Raw genomic sequence first — 18,724 nt, forward strand, 5'->3', positions numbered from 1 at the left:
GTGTCTTCTCAATATTTATATACTTACTAGTACGTGATTCTTTCTAGGATTTGTTTATTTATTATCAGTATAATAAACACGAAATATCAAGTCAGACGATATCGCCACTAATTAGATTGAAAATTAAATAAGTCAAATTTTCTAAAACACATTTTTGGTAATTTACACTAAGTGATGTACAGGTTATTATAGTTTGGATGTGATCACCTAATTATTTATTACAAAAATAGGTTTTTACAATTATTTCAAAACTGTACTAATGAATGATGCTCTTAAATATGGTAATAAAAACATGAAACAATGCTATACAAAACGAATAAAAACAAAAAGTGGCTGTGTATCAACAAAAGACCAAAGCTGGTTTAGGGATGGAACAAATATTTATTCTTAAGCTTTCTATATTCTGTTAGGGTTCTGCTTACTTAAAAGTTAAATTTTCTTCCAATTGATGTAGATTGGTGCAATATATATATAGACCATGGGATTTTAGCGTACATGAATTTTATTCTATTCTTGAAAACAAACTTGACATGTTGAATGAGCTGAACAAGAAATGCTGGATTTTGGATGATATTATTGTCGACTATTCGTCGACTACGCTTCTAAACGTTCACGACTTTTTCTCTGTAAATGATGACCCCAACATTTTATGTGATGAATTAATTAGAACCTTCCAAAGAAACCTTGTACAAGTTACACTAAAGAATCGTTCTCGGAAAAATAGTGCCCCCTGGTTCTTTGTTGACATACTAAAATTAGTACAAGAAAGATACTACCACTACAAACGGTCTAAGCTGTACCCCACTAGTAGCAATATACTTCAGCTTTATAAAACATTTATCTTTTAAAAATCATTTAAAAATAATCCAAAAAAATTGGGGTATACTAAATACCATAATACATAATAAGAAACTAACCAAAAAAAAACCAACAACTATTTTCAAACTTAATACAGACGGTTTAGTTATTAATGAACCTAACCGCATGTCTAACAAGCTCAATTTAAATACTTTGCTACAGTTAGTTCAGAACTTGCTCAGGCCATTCAACTCTCTGGATATGTTACACCAGGACCACCATTAACAAAAACATATTTTTTCGGAGCTTCACAACATAGGAGGAAATTGAAGATGTATGCCGATGATACCTGCACCGTATACTGCAGCAAAAACCACAACGAGGCAAAAAATGATGTTAAATTTGACTTACATATGGTAAAGGGCTGGGAAGCCCTTTACTTTAGGCTCCATACTAAAGGTTGGAATCCCGTGGGACTCTGCCGGTCTGAATTATGTTTGTAATAACCATTATGTAATAAAATGTGATAGCCAGGTTTTTGTGTATTTCCCGCAACTGATTATAAATTTGGGGTGGATGCCGTCGAAACCTGGAGCTTTGACCGGGGAAACGCCTTTAAGGGCGATATCTATTTCTTCAACTGTGAAAGAGTAAGAGTGTTTGGTCTTGATTAATTGCGATTTCAAGGCTTTTAAATGTTTCTATATGTCTCATGTTTGAGTTTTATCTCTGGCAGCACTTGATGTCGAAACAATATGAGATGCCACTAAGTTTGGGTTTATACCTTCTTTCCGTTGTTGAAAGCTTTTATCATCTCCAAGTTTTCTTATTAGAGCCCAGGCTTTCCGACTTGATTTTTAAAAGTTTAGGTTTTTTACTATCTCAGTCCATTTTTGCTAGCGTTTTGCATTCAGACTATGAATAAGTTCATCTGCAATCTCTTGGTCTCCAGTTTTAAGAAAGTTCTGTTATAATATATCACTATTTTAACACCTTTTTAGCTGTGCTTATCACAGCCACGACAAAACGACCATAGCTCTTACTGATAGGAGGTATCCAGCCCAGGCACTTATCAAGATCAGAAGCGAGCTTCCTCCAGTCTGGTCGTGAAAAGTTCCATCTTGGTTTTGGAATTGACTTAATTAGGGAAATTTGTATGCCCAGCTCTACAATGACTGGGCGATGCTGGCTGTGTAAAAAATCTGGAAGAATACTTCTTGTGGCTGCCAAAGAGGCGTTGTTACAGTCGCTTGATACGAAACATAAGTCGGGGTTGTACTCCCTGTTCCATGCGGCTAATTTAAATGTGCCTTTGCCTTTAGCATCAAAAGTGAGATATAAATGCTTACCTTCACTCCATTTTACTAAAGTATCCCTATTTATGTCATCGTTACTGTATTTCCACTGCTCGTGATGACTATTGAAATCTCCTACATACACCGCTGGATGGGAATAAATTTTTAGAACGTTCGTTGGCCATTGCTTGCTTGGAGGTTTATAGACATTGGTGATAGTAATGCTGCCGACTTTTGTAACAACGGTTTGTATGTGAAGAAGAAGAAGAACCAATTACCACATATGGTGCCGAATGTTGGACGATGACAAAGAATGAACGAGATAAAGTAGACGTTGTGGAAATGGATTATCTTAGAAGGTCATGTCGAGTATCGAGAATGGAAAGAATCAGGAATGAGGAAATACGAAACCGTACAGGAATTAGAGATACTCTTTCAGACAGAATACAAGGAAGGCAATTACAATGGTATGGTCACGTGATGAGAATGGAGGAGGAGCGGTGGCCAAAGAAAGCCTTAATGTATGTTCCGCCAGAAAGAAGGAAAAGGGGAAGACCACCAAATTCCTGGAGAAGAGAAATTACAAAAACAATGCAATCTAGAGGCTTAGAAGAGGAAGATTGGAGAGATAGGAAAAGATGGAGGCTGAAATGCGGGAAGCGGCAATCGCCGTAGGACCCCCGTTATATGATGATGATGGTTTGTATGTTGTCCTCAGAAGAGGTGGTAACAAGGGATGCGTTTTCTATATTTGTTTTTATGTATCTGGCTGTGCCGTGTGTTTGATGTTAGGTAGCACCCAGCAGTTCGTAGCCTGGTATTTTTCCCCTTTTCCAGAGATTATGTTCTGTTATACAATGGGTTTCCTGTATGGCACATACGTCGATATCGTTATCTTTAAGTATCCTTGAGAGATACTGGCTTTTGGCCTAGCTTATGTTTTCTATATTAATGTGACAAATTCGAACTAAAGACCCGATTTGTATAGTAGAATAGCTCTGAAAAGAGCTTGTTAGTAGGTTTTGAGTCATACTTCTGTGTGTTGTGATTAGGAGATACTAAGATTGTCTGACCGCCAGTATTTGCTAGTTCATTTAGTGTTACCCAGGGTGCACGTGTAGTATTGTACTACGGACGAGAACTAGCTCTACACCTCGATTAAGTGTGATGTGAGTTGTGTGCCAAAAAGATTCCAATGAAACTCAACGGAGGCTCTGTTTGCTTTCAGATGATTTTACCTCAGCAGAGGCCTCCACTTCAGTATACTGTTTGTTATCTGCCAGAAACTGCTACGGTCTGAAAGGATTTTAGGATATTTGAATATCATTTTTATTATCATCATGTCTAGTACCATTTGACCAATACACTACCAATTCACAGAAAGTTCAGCATTACCCTGCACCCACTTATATTTTTTCCACGGTCAAGATCGCCACTGTAAGTATTGTCATGTCAGCTTATGTCTTGTTACTCATATAGGAAGTAGGTTCTTTATAAATGATTTAGGGACATTTATAATACTTTTTATACTTGTTTATAAGATTTTATTTTAAAACAGTAAGTAAAGTAGGCAGTGGCAATAATAAAAAATTTAAAACTTTTTACAAAATACTATCACAATTTATTAATCTTACTATGGCAGCTATAAATTAGTAAGATAAATAACTATCTTCTAGGTATAAACTTGATATTAATCCCAGCTTCTGGTCTTAATACAAAATCTTGCTTGTGGATAAGAGTTTTCTGTGTTGTTACTGCTTCAAGTTTAAACCGCCTTAATATCCCACACAGAGCCGCTTTAATCTCCAGAATGGCAAATTTTTGACCTATGAATTAAATAATAAAATTTAGTCATTAACGTATATATGCGAAATCATTCAAATAAACAGGCCAACAAAAAAAGATTTATAAAACTTTTCTTACAAATATTATGTATCACCCATAGTTTTCCCACAATATACTACTGGTTTATTCTACATTATAATAGTTTGAAAAAGACAAAATATCGAAATACATTAAAATGATACATGACACATTATTAGAATAATACCCTTTATTTAATTCTTATATTGTAATAGTATAGGTCTGTACAATCATTTCAGTAGTCAATGCTTTTGTATTTTCTTTCTTTTTTTCTGTAAAACTTCTCAAGTAGCTTTTTCTCCCATGCGAGACACAATTGCGATTGTTGTGCTAAAAATTACAATTTTCTTTGAAATTCTATTTTTCACCTGAACTTGAAGTCTTGCTATAGAAAAAAATGTATTGCACACGACGATAAAATCGCATTATCTTCTCGAGCATAATTAGCGTCTCGACTGACGTCTCGAAGCTAAAAAACACTCTCGAAGATAAAGTACGATTTTATCGTCTTGTACAATAAATAACTATTATTTAAAAATCCTTCATAAAAAGTATATTATTAAAACTACCCTTTCGAGCTACATCAGAATGATTTCGAATTAAAAAGTCCATCATCAGTGTAATATAACCTGGAATAAGTATTACCACTTTAGTGAAAGCAAACATAAAGGTAAAACTTTGACTAATGTTGAAAAGGCAATGTGATTAAATACTAATCAGGTATACAGGTAACCAGGTATACATGAGTCAAGCCACTAAATATCTGGGTAAAAACCCTTAAAAAGTTACAGAATATGTTGTTGTGTGTTACATTATTGTTAAAAACAAATAACCTGCATGACAACGTGAGATTCCCAATAGGAGTTGCTGCTGACCCCCAGACCTTGTCTGAATGGGTTCTAGATGACAACTAACTAAAATGACCCTTTTTAAACGGATGCATGAACAAAGAAGTCAATGTAACTTGCAGTATGTGTCTTAATGTGACACCAGCCAACAATGTGTTAAATGAATATGTTAAGAGGTTTTCTTTAAATACTTAAAATCAAGAGAAACTAAAGTCTAAACAAATTGTACACTTGGCTGAAAGCACCACTATTGGTTAAATGATAATCTAGGTACTTACTAAGACTTCTAAGAGGAACTTAAATGACAAAATAAAAAGGATTTACTTAATTTTTTTTGATTGATACAATGAAGTATAAACGGATTCCATGTAACTTTAATTATTGAAATATATGTTGAGCGATGAGGCTATCTGAAAATATAAGAAAGACTAAAGTCTGGTTCTCCAGATGGGGACTTGAATGTTGGGCAAACTCCTCTTTATTTAAACAAAAAAATAAAATGTTAAAAAACCTAACTAAAGTCTTAAGAAAGAATTGATTAAAATACAAATAAAATGGCAAAGACATATTGCACTTAGAAGATACGAGGTCTATAAAAAAAATAATAAAGTTATGCATGAAATAAAAGAACCAAATATGAACATAGCTGTAATAATTAAAACAAAAAAAGGACAGGAATCTAAAAACCTAGGGATATAATGATCGTTTCTTTACTAGTATGCTTCTTGCTATGAAACTTTCTTTTCTTGCAAACATTCGAACATTCTTATAGAAATGACCGGCAAGTTATCGCAGGTCCCTCCTATAAAAACGGCTTGACAGATAGTGCGAATTACAGATTTTGTCAGGCTGAAACGAGACATTTGAACATTATTAAAACGAGTCATAAGTTTTCGTAGAAGTATCACCAAAGGCCATAATAGACCTTGTTAAAAAGTCTCGGCTAAAAGAACAACTTTAACCTTGAGATGAACCACAAGGTTAAAGTTGTCCTTTCACATTGAAGTGAAAGTTGACTTGTCCTTTCCTTATCCTTTCAAGTTGATTTTTTCGTCCAGGTCGAGTGAAAGGGTAATTAGACGCTTACTTATATTGAACCTAGTCTACCATAATCTAATGTTTTAATTGGCAGGTTTTAATTGCTACTATTCCCAAAGAGTATGCCACCTGCATACTAGATATGTAAAATTCGGAAAGATCAAAACCAACATGTGTGAACTGCAACAACTTACAGGAGGTGTCCAAAAGCTCAAAACAGAAGAACGTACGTCCAGGCCACTAAAAAAGAAGCGACAGTACAAGACAGTGTACCACGAGCGAAAATTGTCGCAGGAATTGTACAACAACTCTGCATTAGAGCACTAGTGAGATAAACAGAACAGTATCAGGAAAAGCACACTAAAATGAACCAGGTTTTAAAAAGCCGTATTCGACCCAACTAATTAAAATAAGAAATGTGAATGACGTAAGACACGGCTAGTGAGGTGAAGTAGAAGATAGAAGGCGTTGGGTTATGGAGAAAAAAATAGAAACACTCTTTATATTTTGTAGTACTAATAATTCGTGGTGATCACAAGCTTCAAATGATTTAAAAGAAGACAGCAAACTCACTAATTATCTAATGTTTTAGTTACTACAAATGAGTATTGAGGCCATGCAGCGCCAGACATAGGCTCGTTGCCGAGATCTTTTGGATAATAAGCAAGCGAGGAAAGCAAATACGTTTTGCTAAATCGACAGCTGACCGTTTAATAAAAGATATATAATAATATATTTGGCTAGAGAAGTTATAACAACAAACGCCTTCCGAAAAAAAGCCGAATTAAGTTTTGTAAATAACAAAATAATTACTTTGAATTTATAAGACTGTCTCTCATTATATAAAAATAAGATTGTCAAAATGATATGTTAAATGATATATGTATTTTTTACCTATACAGTTCCTGCTTCCAGCACTGAACGGAATATAGGCATAAGGATGCCTATCTTTACAATTCTCAGGAAGAAACCTATCTGGATTAAACTTGTCGGGATCTTCGTAAATTTCAGGTCTTCTGTGTAAATCGTGTATCATTATATGTATAAAACAGCCCTTTGGAATTATATAACCTGTTTTTGTGTGTATTTCTTCACCTGCAACTCTTCCTATTAACGTCACACTTGGATAGAGTCGCAAGCTTTCTTTAACACATCTGTCCAAGAATGGCATATCTTTTAGATCCTGAAATGTAGGTGGCTGTGATTCGCCTAGTACTGACACCATTTCTTCGTAGAGTTCTTCCTAAAACAAATTTCACAAACATTTCAAATTACAGGTTATATGGAAATAGTGAAACAGAATCAGAATAAAACGGTTATGTTGCAAAAAAATATTTGTAAGTTACGTTTATGTAAGATTGCTGTGTGACTTGTGATTGCTGTGTGAAAGTTTAAATGTGACTTTCTAACAATCAAAAATTTAGTTATTGTCGACAACTCAAAGAATTACCTCCTTTCAAATGTAGTTACATTGGGTTTTTCGATTAACCTTGGGTAAATACTACATACATACTATCATACATTTCCAACGTTAAAAAAACTGTTTTTTGCACATAGTAACAAAAAACACCATTGTGTTGTTACTAGCAGAGTTTTTTTTTATAATATTCTAACTCTACAATTCTAAGTTACGGTAAGATCAATAATGTTTTTAATAGATAATATATGGTAGCTAATTATAATTTATTCTCTTTCAGCCCTGAAGAAGCCAAATTAATTCTCTTTGGCGAAAACGTTCGGCGAAACATAGATTCTACAGTATTCACTGCTTTCCCTCGCTCAACGGTTTCCATCTCTTTCTGTTGTCCTATTCTCCATCGTTTAGGCCTCTCTTACTCATGGCGTCGTCTACTTCATTCCTCCAGGATTTTCGGGGTCGTCCTCTTTTCCTTTTCCTATGGGGCCCATTCGGTTATTCTCTTTATCCATCTGCTGCCGCTAGTTTTTCTTACATGTCCATACCACTTTAGTCTTTTTTGTTCTATATATGTTAGTATGTCTGTTTCTATTGATGTTCTTTGCTTTATTTCGTCATTACTTCTCCTATCTATTCTTGTTACTCTGCAGCATCTTCGCAGGCATTCCATCTCTGTTGCTACTATCTTACTGCTGTTTTTCTTGTTTATGATCCAATTTTCAGCCCCATATGTTATAATACTTCGCACTGATGTTTTATAAATCTGTGTTTTTGTCTTCATATTTAGGTGTCTATTCCACCATACTGAGTTAAGTTGCCGGATTGCTGTTCTTGTTTGTCCTAATCTTTGTGTAATTTCTTCTTCTGTTGTTGCCTTTTTCGTGATTATAAACCCCAAGTATTTGAATTTATCCTTTCCTTTGATTGTTACGTTGTCATCAATCTGTAGATCTTCTATGTCTTCTTCACTTATAGATAGGTACTTTGTTTTCGCGAGGTTAACATCTAGGCCAGCCTTGGTATATTCTTCTTGTAGGTTCTTCATCATGTAGCTGAGGTCATCTTGGTCTTGTGCAATCAATACTTGATCGTCTGCAAAGCTTAACGTATATAGGTATTCGTTCCGTACCGGTACTACCATGCCTTCTCATTTTCTTTTCCATGTAGTCAAGGCTTTCTCTAAGTATATTTTGAATAGGGTTGGAGATGTGAAACAACCCTGCAGGAGCCCTTTTGTTGTGGCGAAGTCTCCTATGATTCTTGTTCCCATTTTAATGAACACTTTATTTTCTTTATATAGAGCTTTTGTCGCTTCTATGAGTTCCGTCTGTATTTCTAATTTGTACATTGCCTCCCATAGTTCTGACCTTGCTACAGAGTCATACGCATTTCTCAGGTCCACAAATGCCAAATGTATATCTCTATTTTTTGTTTTTTTGTTTTCCAACAGTTGTTTCAGTGTGTATATGTGGTCTATGCATGATCTTTCTGCCGTGAAGCCCGCCAGATTAGAACAAAATGCCTTAATTATGTATTCGATTTATATGTATTTCTTGTCTACAGATAATATCACAAGAACAATAAGTGTTACTCAAAAATTTATCAAACTTAAATTAAAAAAATTGTACTAAATGTAAAATAATTATTCTTACCTGTATTGCAGATTCTTCAGCTAGTGCCATTAAAGTGTGAAATAAAGACACAGATGTCGTGTCGTGTCCCTAAAAATAAAGTAAATATTTAACTTTCTGTATCTACTAATTATTTATATAGATATATCAGCTATACATAAAAATTATTTAAACTTTGATCAAATAAAAGGCAGATATCGAGCACAGTTTAATAATTAAATCTTGCCCAAGTACTTTCGCTTCCTAGAGCATCTTCAAAGGCATTTCGTCAATTTTGGCCTATCCAGCAATCAAAGAATGTCATAAACATAAAATTGTACATTACACTACAATTACACTACTACTTGTTGGATAGGCCAAAATTGACGAAATGCCCCTGAAAATGCTCGAGGAAGCGAAAGTACTTGGACAAGATTTAATTATTAAACTGTGCTCTTTATCTGCCTTTTATTTGATCAAAGTTCATTTATTTCCATTGATATTTACCGCAAACATAAAGGTATCCAATTCTTCACTAATTCCAGCTGCATCAATATCGGCGCCATCATACTTTTGCTGCAAAAGAATGTCCAAGAAAGCCATTCTCTTTTGTTTAGAACCACTTGGAATAAAATCTGCCTCGCGCTTCTTCACTACACTAGAAGAAAATGTGTGTAAGATGTTTATGATTTTCTGGTTTCTTTTCCATACAAAACTAAGTTTATAAAGGAAAGGGACAAACAGCCAAGGTCGGCTTATTCTGAGTGCGAATGATTCTCCGTAATCCACAACGGCTTGTTTATATTCCATAAATTGAGGATTATCGCGAAGTCTAACACCGAGGGAGGTTTCTGAAAATAAATAAAAAATATAAGTAGAAAAACCTCATTCGTGTGTAAAGTTGTTAAATTTATATATTTAATATTACATTTGTTGTAGTGTAACGATATATTTTGCCTACCATAGGGGTATTACTATTAGGGGTAGAAGATGGGGGATAGAAATTCTTGGGGCGAAGATAGGGCAAGCAAAATAAACGCTACTTGTGCGAACGGCACTCAGGGTTTGGTAGGAGAGCTGGGGTCGTGGATAAGTAAAAGACAAGGGGGTTTGGATTGGGGCAACTACAGAAAAAAGAAATAAAGGGTCATAAATCTCTTGGGACAAACAGAATGAAAATAAACCGGAAACACCTCAAGAAATTTAATATAGGGCGCCACTTGAGGTGCCTAATTATACCTATTAAAACCAGCTAGTTGTAACTGGAGATATAATTATTAAACATAAAAAAACATATCTTTTCCAAATGGAAACTCAAAAAAAAGGGTTAGTTAAAAAAAATAAACAAATGTTAAGAAACAAAATTTAACATTTATTTTTGTGTCACCACAAACAGTTACAAAACATAGAGAACACAAGAATGCTCAAAATAAAAATACAAAATATTACCACAATAGTCGCAAAATACAAAAATACAAAAAAGACTTACATGTGTCATCTGTTTACAATTTCCAGGAGTTGGAGATACTACAAAAACTTACAAAATTTAAATGTAAGCTAACCTTTCTTTTAAAGAAAACAAAACAAATCAAAAATGCTAAAACGGGCTGTCATAAATTAACTTTCAATTTAAAACAAAACTGAATAAATACAATGACAGCTAAAAGCCAAACCATAAAATTTACTACTTTAAATATTACAATTACTTTTTTGTTATGAAAGCAATTATTATGTTTATTTAAAAAATGTCTGCTTTACTTTAAATTTACACAAAAAAATGTTACCTGGATTTCACAATAACACGAAAACAAGTTCCTGGGGTTGGAAACTGGAGTTGAATTCTGGACAGGAACACACGAACAAAAGGAACTGGATCTCACACTGCAAATTGGATCGACCATTTGAGGCCGAAGCCGGCACTGAGCACAAAACTTATGACTCTGCCTCTTTAACAACCGGAACAGGTAGAATTAGACGATTAACTGCTACTAAAATTGATTTCCATTACGTAAGACGAAGATTTCCCTGAAAAGGGACAAAAACAGAAAACTACAAATTCGACGTGAATTTGGACATGACGCTGGACCACTGGAGATCACCGCTCTTCACCGCGGCTCCAACGAAAGTGACGAAATTATCTTTAAAAATTGCTCGCATAAGTTAGAACAAACAAAGCACTTAGGGTATAAACTAAACACAACGGAAATTAAGTCGTAAATTAATTTGAAAACGCAATATCGGGCGGTTTGAACAAAGGAATATCAAAGAATTTGCGCCTGTGTCATAAATAAACAATAAAATGATTTATTATCAACGTCGGCGACCTAAAAGGAACGAAAGATTATAAATTGAAGGATACGAACTAAGAAACATTGAAAAAATTCTTCGTTATTATATTGCATATATAAGAGGATTTCAATTAACATATATACGAGGGGATTCCAATAAATTTCAAATGCTACAGTAGTTTCGCAACAACTATTAAACCAAATATTAAATGAAGATTATTTCTGCGACATTAGTCCAGCAGTCAGAGAATTGACCCCTAAAAATCATACGAACAAACTGAATTTTGCCAAGAATATTAATTTTAGGACCCAAAAAAATATGCAAAAAAGTTTATTACTTTTGCCCCCAGGCTTCCCCTTGAAACCTCCTCCAGAGAGGGGTAAATCGATTTACCAAGAATCTGTACGTCGCAAAAAAAAATGTTTTAAATAAAAATTGTAGCTAAAATAATGTTCAACAAAAATGTTAATTACCACTTTTTAAGTAGAATGAACCGTTCTCTCAGAAAAAACGCTTGAAGAGACCGATCATTCTACACAAAAAGTGCTAATGAACATTTTTGTTTAAAATTATCTCAGCTACATCTTTTATTTAAAACATTTTTTCTGTGGCGTACAGATTATTGGTAAATCGATTTTTTTTTCGTTTTTGCCCCTTACTGGGGGGGGGGGGTTAGGGGGTAGCCCGGCGGTAAAAGTGGTAACCTTTATTGCATCTATTTGGAGTCTCAAAATTAATATTCTCGGCAAAATTCAGCTTCTTTATATGGTTCTTAGAGGTTCAGTGGCATTTTCGGCTCTGACGACTGGAGTAGACACCGGCAACCCCATCTAAATGGGGGAGATACGGATCACAGGCGAAGGTATCACCACTCGTTTTGAGAATTCAGCAACATTGGCGCTAATAGTCGCTCCCATCTAAATTTCTGGTATGCAGTCACCCGCAGGTGAACTATCCACGATCTCAACTCTTTAGTGTTGTTCCTGAATCTCACCCAAGCAGAATGCAATCAGTTGTAAAAGTCGTTACATTATTATTCAACTATTCATTAATTTTTTTATTAACTTACAGTAAGTTGCAAGTATACAATTGTTTGTGCTGATGTATATTTCATATTGTGTCGCAAGTATTAACTTTATTGTATCTACGAAATTTCATTGATTCTATTTTTAATTTGCTTGTATAAATAATTATATTAATTATAACGAAATTTGCATTATAATAAGGTATTGCATTTTGTATGCCATAACTAACAAGGTTTATTGATTTTAGTATTAATTAATTGAGCTCTTATTGATAATTTACTTTATTATTATATGTATTCAAATTTTTCACCTATGTATTACATGTATTACATTAATTACATATTGATTGCATTATGATTTTTGCATATTAGCCCAGTCTGGTTAAAAAAAAGGCGGAAAAATGTTTCGCAGATATCTGAAGCTTTTAAGACATAGGTGGGGGATACTTGATGATGAATAGATGAAAAGATACTCCTAGTTTTACCTTGTGTTTTTTTAAGCAATAATTTATGGTCACAATTTGATTTTTTGTCTATAAATTTTTTCCCTTATATTTTAAATAAACAATATTTATGTCATTTTTTATGTCAAGAATATCTTTATTTTCCCGTTTTTTTAATTAAAATTGATAAATAATTTACAGAGATATTTGCAAAAAAGCAGTTTTTTTTCACTAATTTATAAATTTCATTAATTTTTTTATTAACAAAATAAAATGGTAATAATACATTTAAACATCAAGGAATTACCATATTTTAGATTTGTGTGAAATTTCCCCCCAATCAGTCAAATATTTTATAAGTTATTTAATTTGTTTATCCCTGAGGCTAATTATTTAAACTATTGAGCTTGCCCTATGCATGTTGCTAGACACATTCAGCAAATTTCATAGGATTCTTTAAGACTTAGACTAACTCAGAAGTTAAATGCATATTGAGTTTTCATCAAAATTATTTACAAAATAAACGTTTGAAAAAGGGGTATGTTTTTTACTTATAAACAATTTTAATAACTTCTATATTTTTTAAGCTACAGACTTGTACGTACAACCATTGGATAGCTGGAAAAAAGCTCACATTAAAAAGTTGGTGACTATTTTTTAAAAAATCATATCTCCATTGTTTATAAACATTAAGAAGTAAAATTTGCACAAATTTTAAATGAAAATCTAAACTTTATATTGAAACTTATAGCTATAAAATTTATCTAATTTTTCGAAACGACGGTACTTTCGACAGATCGACATAGGAAAGTGGAGAGGATATCTGTTTCAGCTCCATTTTTTTTTTCGGCATCGGAACTTCAAATTGCAACACGTAGGAAAAATTTACATTATCTCGGCTTCCTTTGCAGCTGCAAGCCTCTTTTTTTTAATTCTGGGGTAGCTCGTTGAAATATGAATAACTACATAGTTTTCACTCGCCGGAAAATATGGGAAAACTCGGAAAAATTGAGTCCATTTGAAATTCACCCTAAATACTTACTTTTTTTTAATTTGCTCGAAGAATAGTCTGTCGCAGTATTAATAATGATGACATAATTTTCACCCCCCCATAAATCTCGGAAAATCCCGGAAAATCAACATATGTTTTTTCATTTTATATTAATGATGTAATAATACTTATATATTTTATAAATTAAATTTCAGGTAATTTTTTACACACTATATTATTATAATACTTATATTAATTATAATTGTTTGTATTTTTATAATTAACAATATTGATTTTTATTCTATTTTTCTTACAAATATGATATAAAAATATTAATCTAATCTGCCTTACTGCTTTGATAAAATAAGTCGATTTTTCCATCACTTGCCTTATTAAATTTTGCAATGTTTATTAAACTTTACTTTTTTTATTTTTCTTTGCATACATTGGTTTAAAAGTTAAAATTTGGTTCATTTATTCGACTTCACTGTCACGTCTGAACCTTTTTGTTGCAGGTTGTTTCTCTTCACTTATTAAGTCAGTCTTTCCATACATTAACATAATAATGGGCGATCTTAATGCCAAGGTGGGTCAAGGTAAGGTAGGGGAACAAGTAGGAAAATATGGGCTTGGAAACAGAAATGACAGAGGAGATCGATTGATTCAATTTTGCCAAAGTGAAGACTTCGTAATAACAAATACCTTTTTCAAATTACCTCCTCGACGGTTATATACATGGACATCTCCACAACATACCAAAGAAAAAAAAGTGAGAAATCAAATAGACTATATTATGATAGCAAGGAGGTATCATAATGCTGTTAAATGTACTAAGACGTACCCAGGAGCTGATATAGGCTCAGATCATAACCCAGTAGTTACTGTGATAGAGGCGAGGAAAAAAAAGATTAGAAGACCACACAGAAAGGTACTAGATTTAAATAAACTTAGAAACAAAAATATACGACAAGAAACAGGAGAAGAAATCAATGAAAACCTCCGTTTAGTGCAGCAACAAATTAACGATACAAACAACGTTAACCAAAAATTAAAGTACATAAATACAGCTATACAAACAGCAGGAAAGAAACATTTTACAAAAACAACAACAAAGAATAAGGGGTGGATGACACAAGATATACTAGACTTGATGGAACAAAGAAGAAAGATGAAGAATTACCCAGACAAATACAAAAAAATAAATAAACACATAAAAAAGGGAATAAAAGAAGCCAAAGAGGAGTGGATTAAAGAACAATGTGAAGAAATGGAAACCTATGAGAAAGAGTACGATGCGTTCAATATACACAAAAAAGTAAAAGAGATAACAGGAAGCATAAAGAAATGCCAAATAGGTTAACTTAAAGACAAAGATGGAAATCTTATTGTAGATCAAGAGAGTAAAATAAAAATATGGACAGAATACCTGAATGAATTATTTGAAGACGATAGAAACAACTTAACTCAGATAATCAATGCAACTGGGCCAGACATATTGAAAGAAGAAGTAGAATACGCAATAACAAACGCTAAAAATGGAAAAGCAAATGGACCTGATGAAATTTCTACAGAACTGTTGAAGCTTTTAAATGATAAATCCGTAACCATAATATTAAATTTTGCAGCGAGGAGCTAAAACAGTTTCCCCTCTACTTTCCTATGTCGATCTTTCGAAAGTAACTTCATTTCGAAAGGTTTTAAGTTTCGAAAAATTGGATGAATTTTATAGCTATAAAATTTCTTAATGTTTATAAACAATGGAAATATAATTAACAAAAAAATTGTCTCTAACTTCGTTCCTATTGTTTATAGAAGGTTTATTTTTTTTTAAAATGTGAGTTTTTTTACCAGCTATCTAATGGTTGTACGTAAAAGTCTGTAGCTTGAAAAATATAGAAGGTATTACAATTGTTTATAAGTAAAAAACATACCCCTTTTTCAAACGTTTATTTTGTAAATAATTTCGATGAAAACTTAATATTCATTTAACTTCTGTGATAGTATAAGTCTTAAAGAATCCTATGAAATTTGTTAAATGTGTCTAGCATCATTCATAGGGCAAGTTCAATGGTTTAAATAATTAGTCCCAGGGATAAACAAATTGAATAACTTTTAAACTATTTGACCGATCGGAGTGAAATTTCGCACAAATTTAAAGGACGATAATTCCTCAATGTTGAAATGTACTAATAACATTTTGTTTTATTAATAAAAACATTATTTAAATTTATAAATTATTCCAAAAAGCTGCTTTTTTGCAAATATCTCCGTAAATTATTTATCAATTTTAATTGAAAAAACGGGAAAATAAAGATATTTTTGATATAAAAAAATGGTATAAATATTGTTTATTTAAATTATAAGAAAAAAAATTATAAATAAAAAATCAAATTCTGACCATAAATTATTTAAAAAAAAAACGCAAGGTAAAAATAGGAGTATCTTTTTATTTATTCTTCATCTAGTAACCCCCACCTATGTCTTAAAAGCTTCAGATATCTGCGAAACATTTTGCCGTGAAATCGATGATTTTTGTATAACCAGACTGGGCTATATACACTATGCCAGCTTTTCCCAAACTTATTTTTTAGTGGCCTGGTTATTTCTGTGCTTATCTTTTTTGCCACTAATTTTTTGCATACCCTGGTGTATGTGTGTGTGCAATAAAACATATTTAAATATTTAATATTGTTTTATATATTTTAATAAACAATCATTAGCTTAAACAAAAATGTAATAAAACAAAATGAAAATCGAATACTTTATTAATGAGAAGTATACAGTTGTTCCTGGTTAACTAAAAATTTCATGTTTAAAGGAAAATATGTTAATTTTATCCTCAGGTCCGATTCGACTTCCAAACGGTTCCTATATATTTATTTTTTAGGAAAACCGATGTTGAAAACCATGCCTCATACCTACAGTTCGTAACAAAAGGAATTAGAAACTTTATCGCTTTTTCTGCTAAAACTGGGTACTCCTTAAGTCAACACAATGTCCAGTCAAATCGTTGACTGAGCGAACGAGCACACACAAACACTTCCGATCAGAGAACCGCTAGTCACGGCTGGGGACTCTCTGATCGGAACACACGAATTTTTTAGGGACTTCAGTCCCCACGTCAAGTCAAGACAAACAAATAGAATCAGTAAAGTAAATAGGGAGAAAAGCCGACATTTAGGCTACCCCTACAGTCAGGTGGCATAACCACAACTACTAAAAACGGAAGGAACTTCATTACCCAAAGTACCTTAGTAAATTCTAAGATCATAAGCCTCGTCACGTTAGTCATACGCTGAGGAGGGGTGGAGGAAAATCCTGGGGGTCAGATAGGTACCATCTCGACTAGCGAGATGAAAACGGTTTAATCTTCGAGCATGTGGATCCCACTCTTATATTGGTATACACATGGTCCTAGGGGTAGGGTTGATCACCTCGTGTGTTAATGTGTGTGTGTGGGTACTCCTCGCGACAAGACAACCAAAAATCTATCATTAGTTTTTTGTCAAATATGTCTTTGAGTGCCCTATCACACAGTAGTTCAATTAGTTACTCAACATCTAAATCCGGAAGTCCTGTCTCGAATTCTACAACCATTGTAAATGGATCCGGTATCCATGCTGTGTTGCTGTGGATGGGGACAAAATATTCCTTAATGTCATATTTAAATTGTTCAAGAAGTCTAAAATATCACAAAGATAGACTACCTTGATTAACCAATTGACATCATGAAAACTGTCTTAAAATTAAAATATTGCATTCCTCGCCGTTGGTGAATGTTGTTCTAAGAATATTGAAATTTCTTCCTTCAATTCAATAAGTCTTTTTAAGAAATTCCCTTTTGATAGCCAACGCACTTTGCTGTTTATTTCTATTTATGTTCACCTCCCAGTTTTTTGAACAAAGCAGATAATTCTTGTTGAGTGGGTGAGATTTTATGAAGTTTATAAATTTTTCACACTCTTGCATATCTTCGGTTAGAAGCAGTGGCATTTTGTACAGCTAATGCTTCTCTATGGATGCTACAAAAACACATTCTGGTGCTACGGCTTTGATCCTCGAAAAAAGCCCAGTACGAGCGTCTGCCATTGCCCATGCTCCATCGCTACTTAGTTTTTACACATTTATTCCATTCAATTCCATTGTCATTAATGTAGCTATCAATCAGATTAAATAATTCTTCAGCTATTGTTGTTGTTTACAGAGATTTACAAACTAGAAATTCTTCTTGAATAGTATTTTCAAAATCGTTTCTTACAAAACACATTAGATTCGCATTATCTTTCTGTACTTTCATCAATTTTGCAAGCAAAAATCGTTACACTCCTTTAAGTAACCTATAATAGTTTCTTCAATACTATCTGTCATCTCCACAATCCTACGCTTCACTGTGTTACTTGGCATAGCCACCAAATTCACTTGCTTTTCCTGCTTTTTATAACTTATCTGAGATGCTACCATTTTCATTGCTGGAACTATTAATTTCTCGGCAATTGTGTGAATATAACCGATTTCAGCAATTAATTTTGATATTTTATAAGAAGCCAGTACAAGGTTTTCAGATTGAGCGTCCTGAGAAAAATTCAAAGATATAGACTTTTTGGTAGCTATTAATTCTCTTTTTATTTATATAAAAATCTAGTGGCTTAAAATACCACTGTATTCTCCTTGTGCTTCAATTCCAAGTGCTTTAATTTTGAAGGTTTCATAGACTCATTTGAAAGACTTCACAAAACCGAACTGTAGGTAATCTTCAGAATATTGCCTGGTCCATGACTCCCTCTTCTTTTTTGTGACAGTTGTAGATTGCGCATCGAGGGGCCGTTTGTAATTACCACTCGTACCTGCCTCTGGATGGACGTTACTCGACTGTCTATTATTATTGACGCTCTTAGAACTTGTACCCGGCCGCAGATCACTCGACGGTCTGTTTATGCAAGTCTTAGAACTTGTACTTTGTTTTATAACAAATTTATCCATCGTCAAATTCAACGTAATCAATCTGCACGAAAAATACACACTCTCTGGCTTGACACCAAGCTTAAACTGAATGGAATAAAAGAAGCAGATTAAATAAAAGCGGTGGCGTTAGTCAGAGCGCGGTCTTA

At 33.3% G+C, this 18,724-nt stretch overlaps 1 protein-coding gene across 1 annotated transcript in view; it reads right to left on the bottom strand.

The window, feature by feature from the left end:
• Window positions 1-3,628: 3,628 nt before the first annotated feature.
• The window catches only part of LOC140435687 (uncharacterized), a 113,606-nt gene continuing 98,510 nt past the window's right edge, over window positions 3,629-18,724 (bottom strand). Inside the window, exons 15-18 of the mRNA XM_072524408.1 lie at window positions 9,377-9,720; window positions 8,912-8,980; window positions 6,737-7,085; window positions 3,629-3,919 (exon numbers count right to left, since the gene is read on the bottom strand). Coding sequence (XP_072380509.1) covers window positions 3,759-3,919; window positions 6,737-7,085; window positions 8,912-8,980; window positions 9,377-9,720 — 923 coding nt within the window. The 3' untranslated portion in view covers window positions 3,629-3,758. The remainder of the gene's footprint in view (window positions 3,920-6,736; window positions 7,086-8,911; window positions 8,981-9,376; window positions 9,721-18,724) is intronic.

The sequence above is a fragment of the Diabrotica undecimpunctata genome, chromosome 3, assembly GCF_040954645.1.
Source record: "Diabrotica undecimpunctata isolate CICGRU chromosome 3, icDiaUnde3, whole genome shotgun sequence".
NCBI classification, from domain to species: Eukaryota; Metazoa; Arthropoda; class Insecta; order Coleoptera; family Chrysomelidae; genus Diabrotica; species Diabrotica undecimpunctata.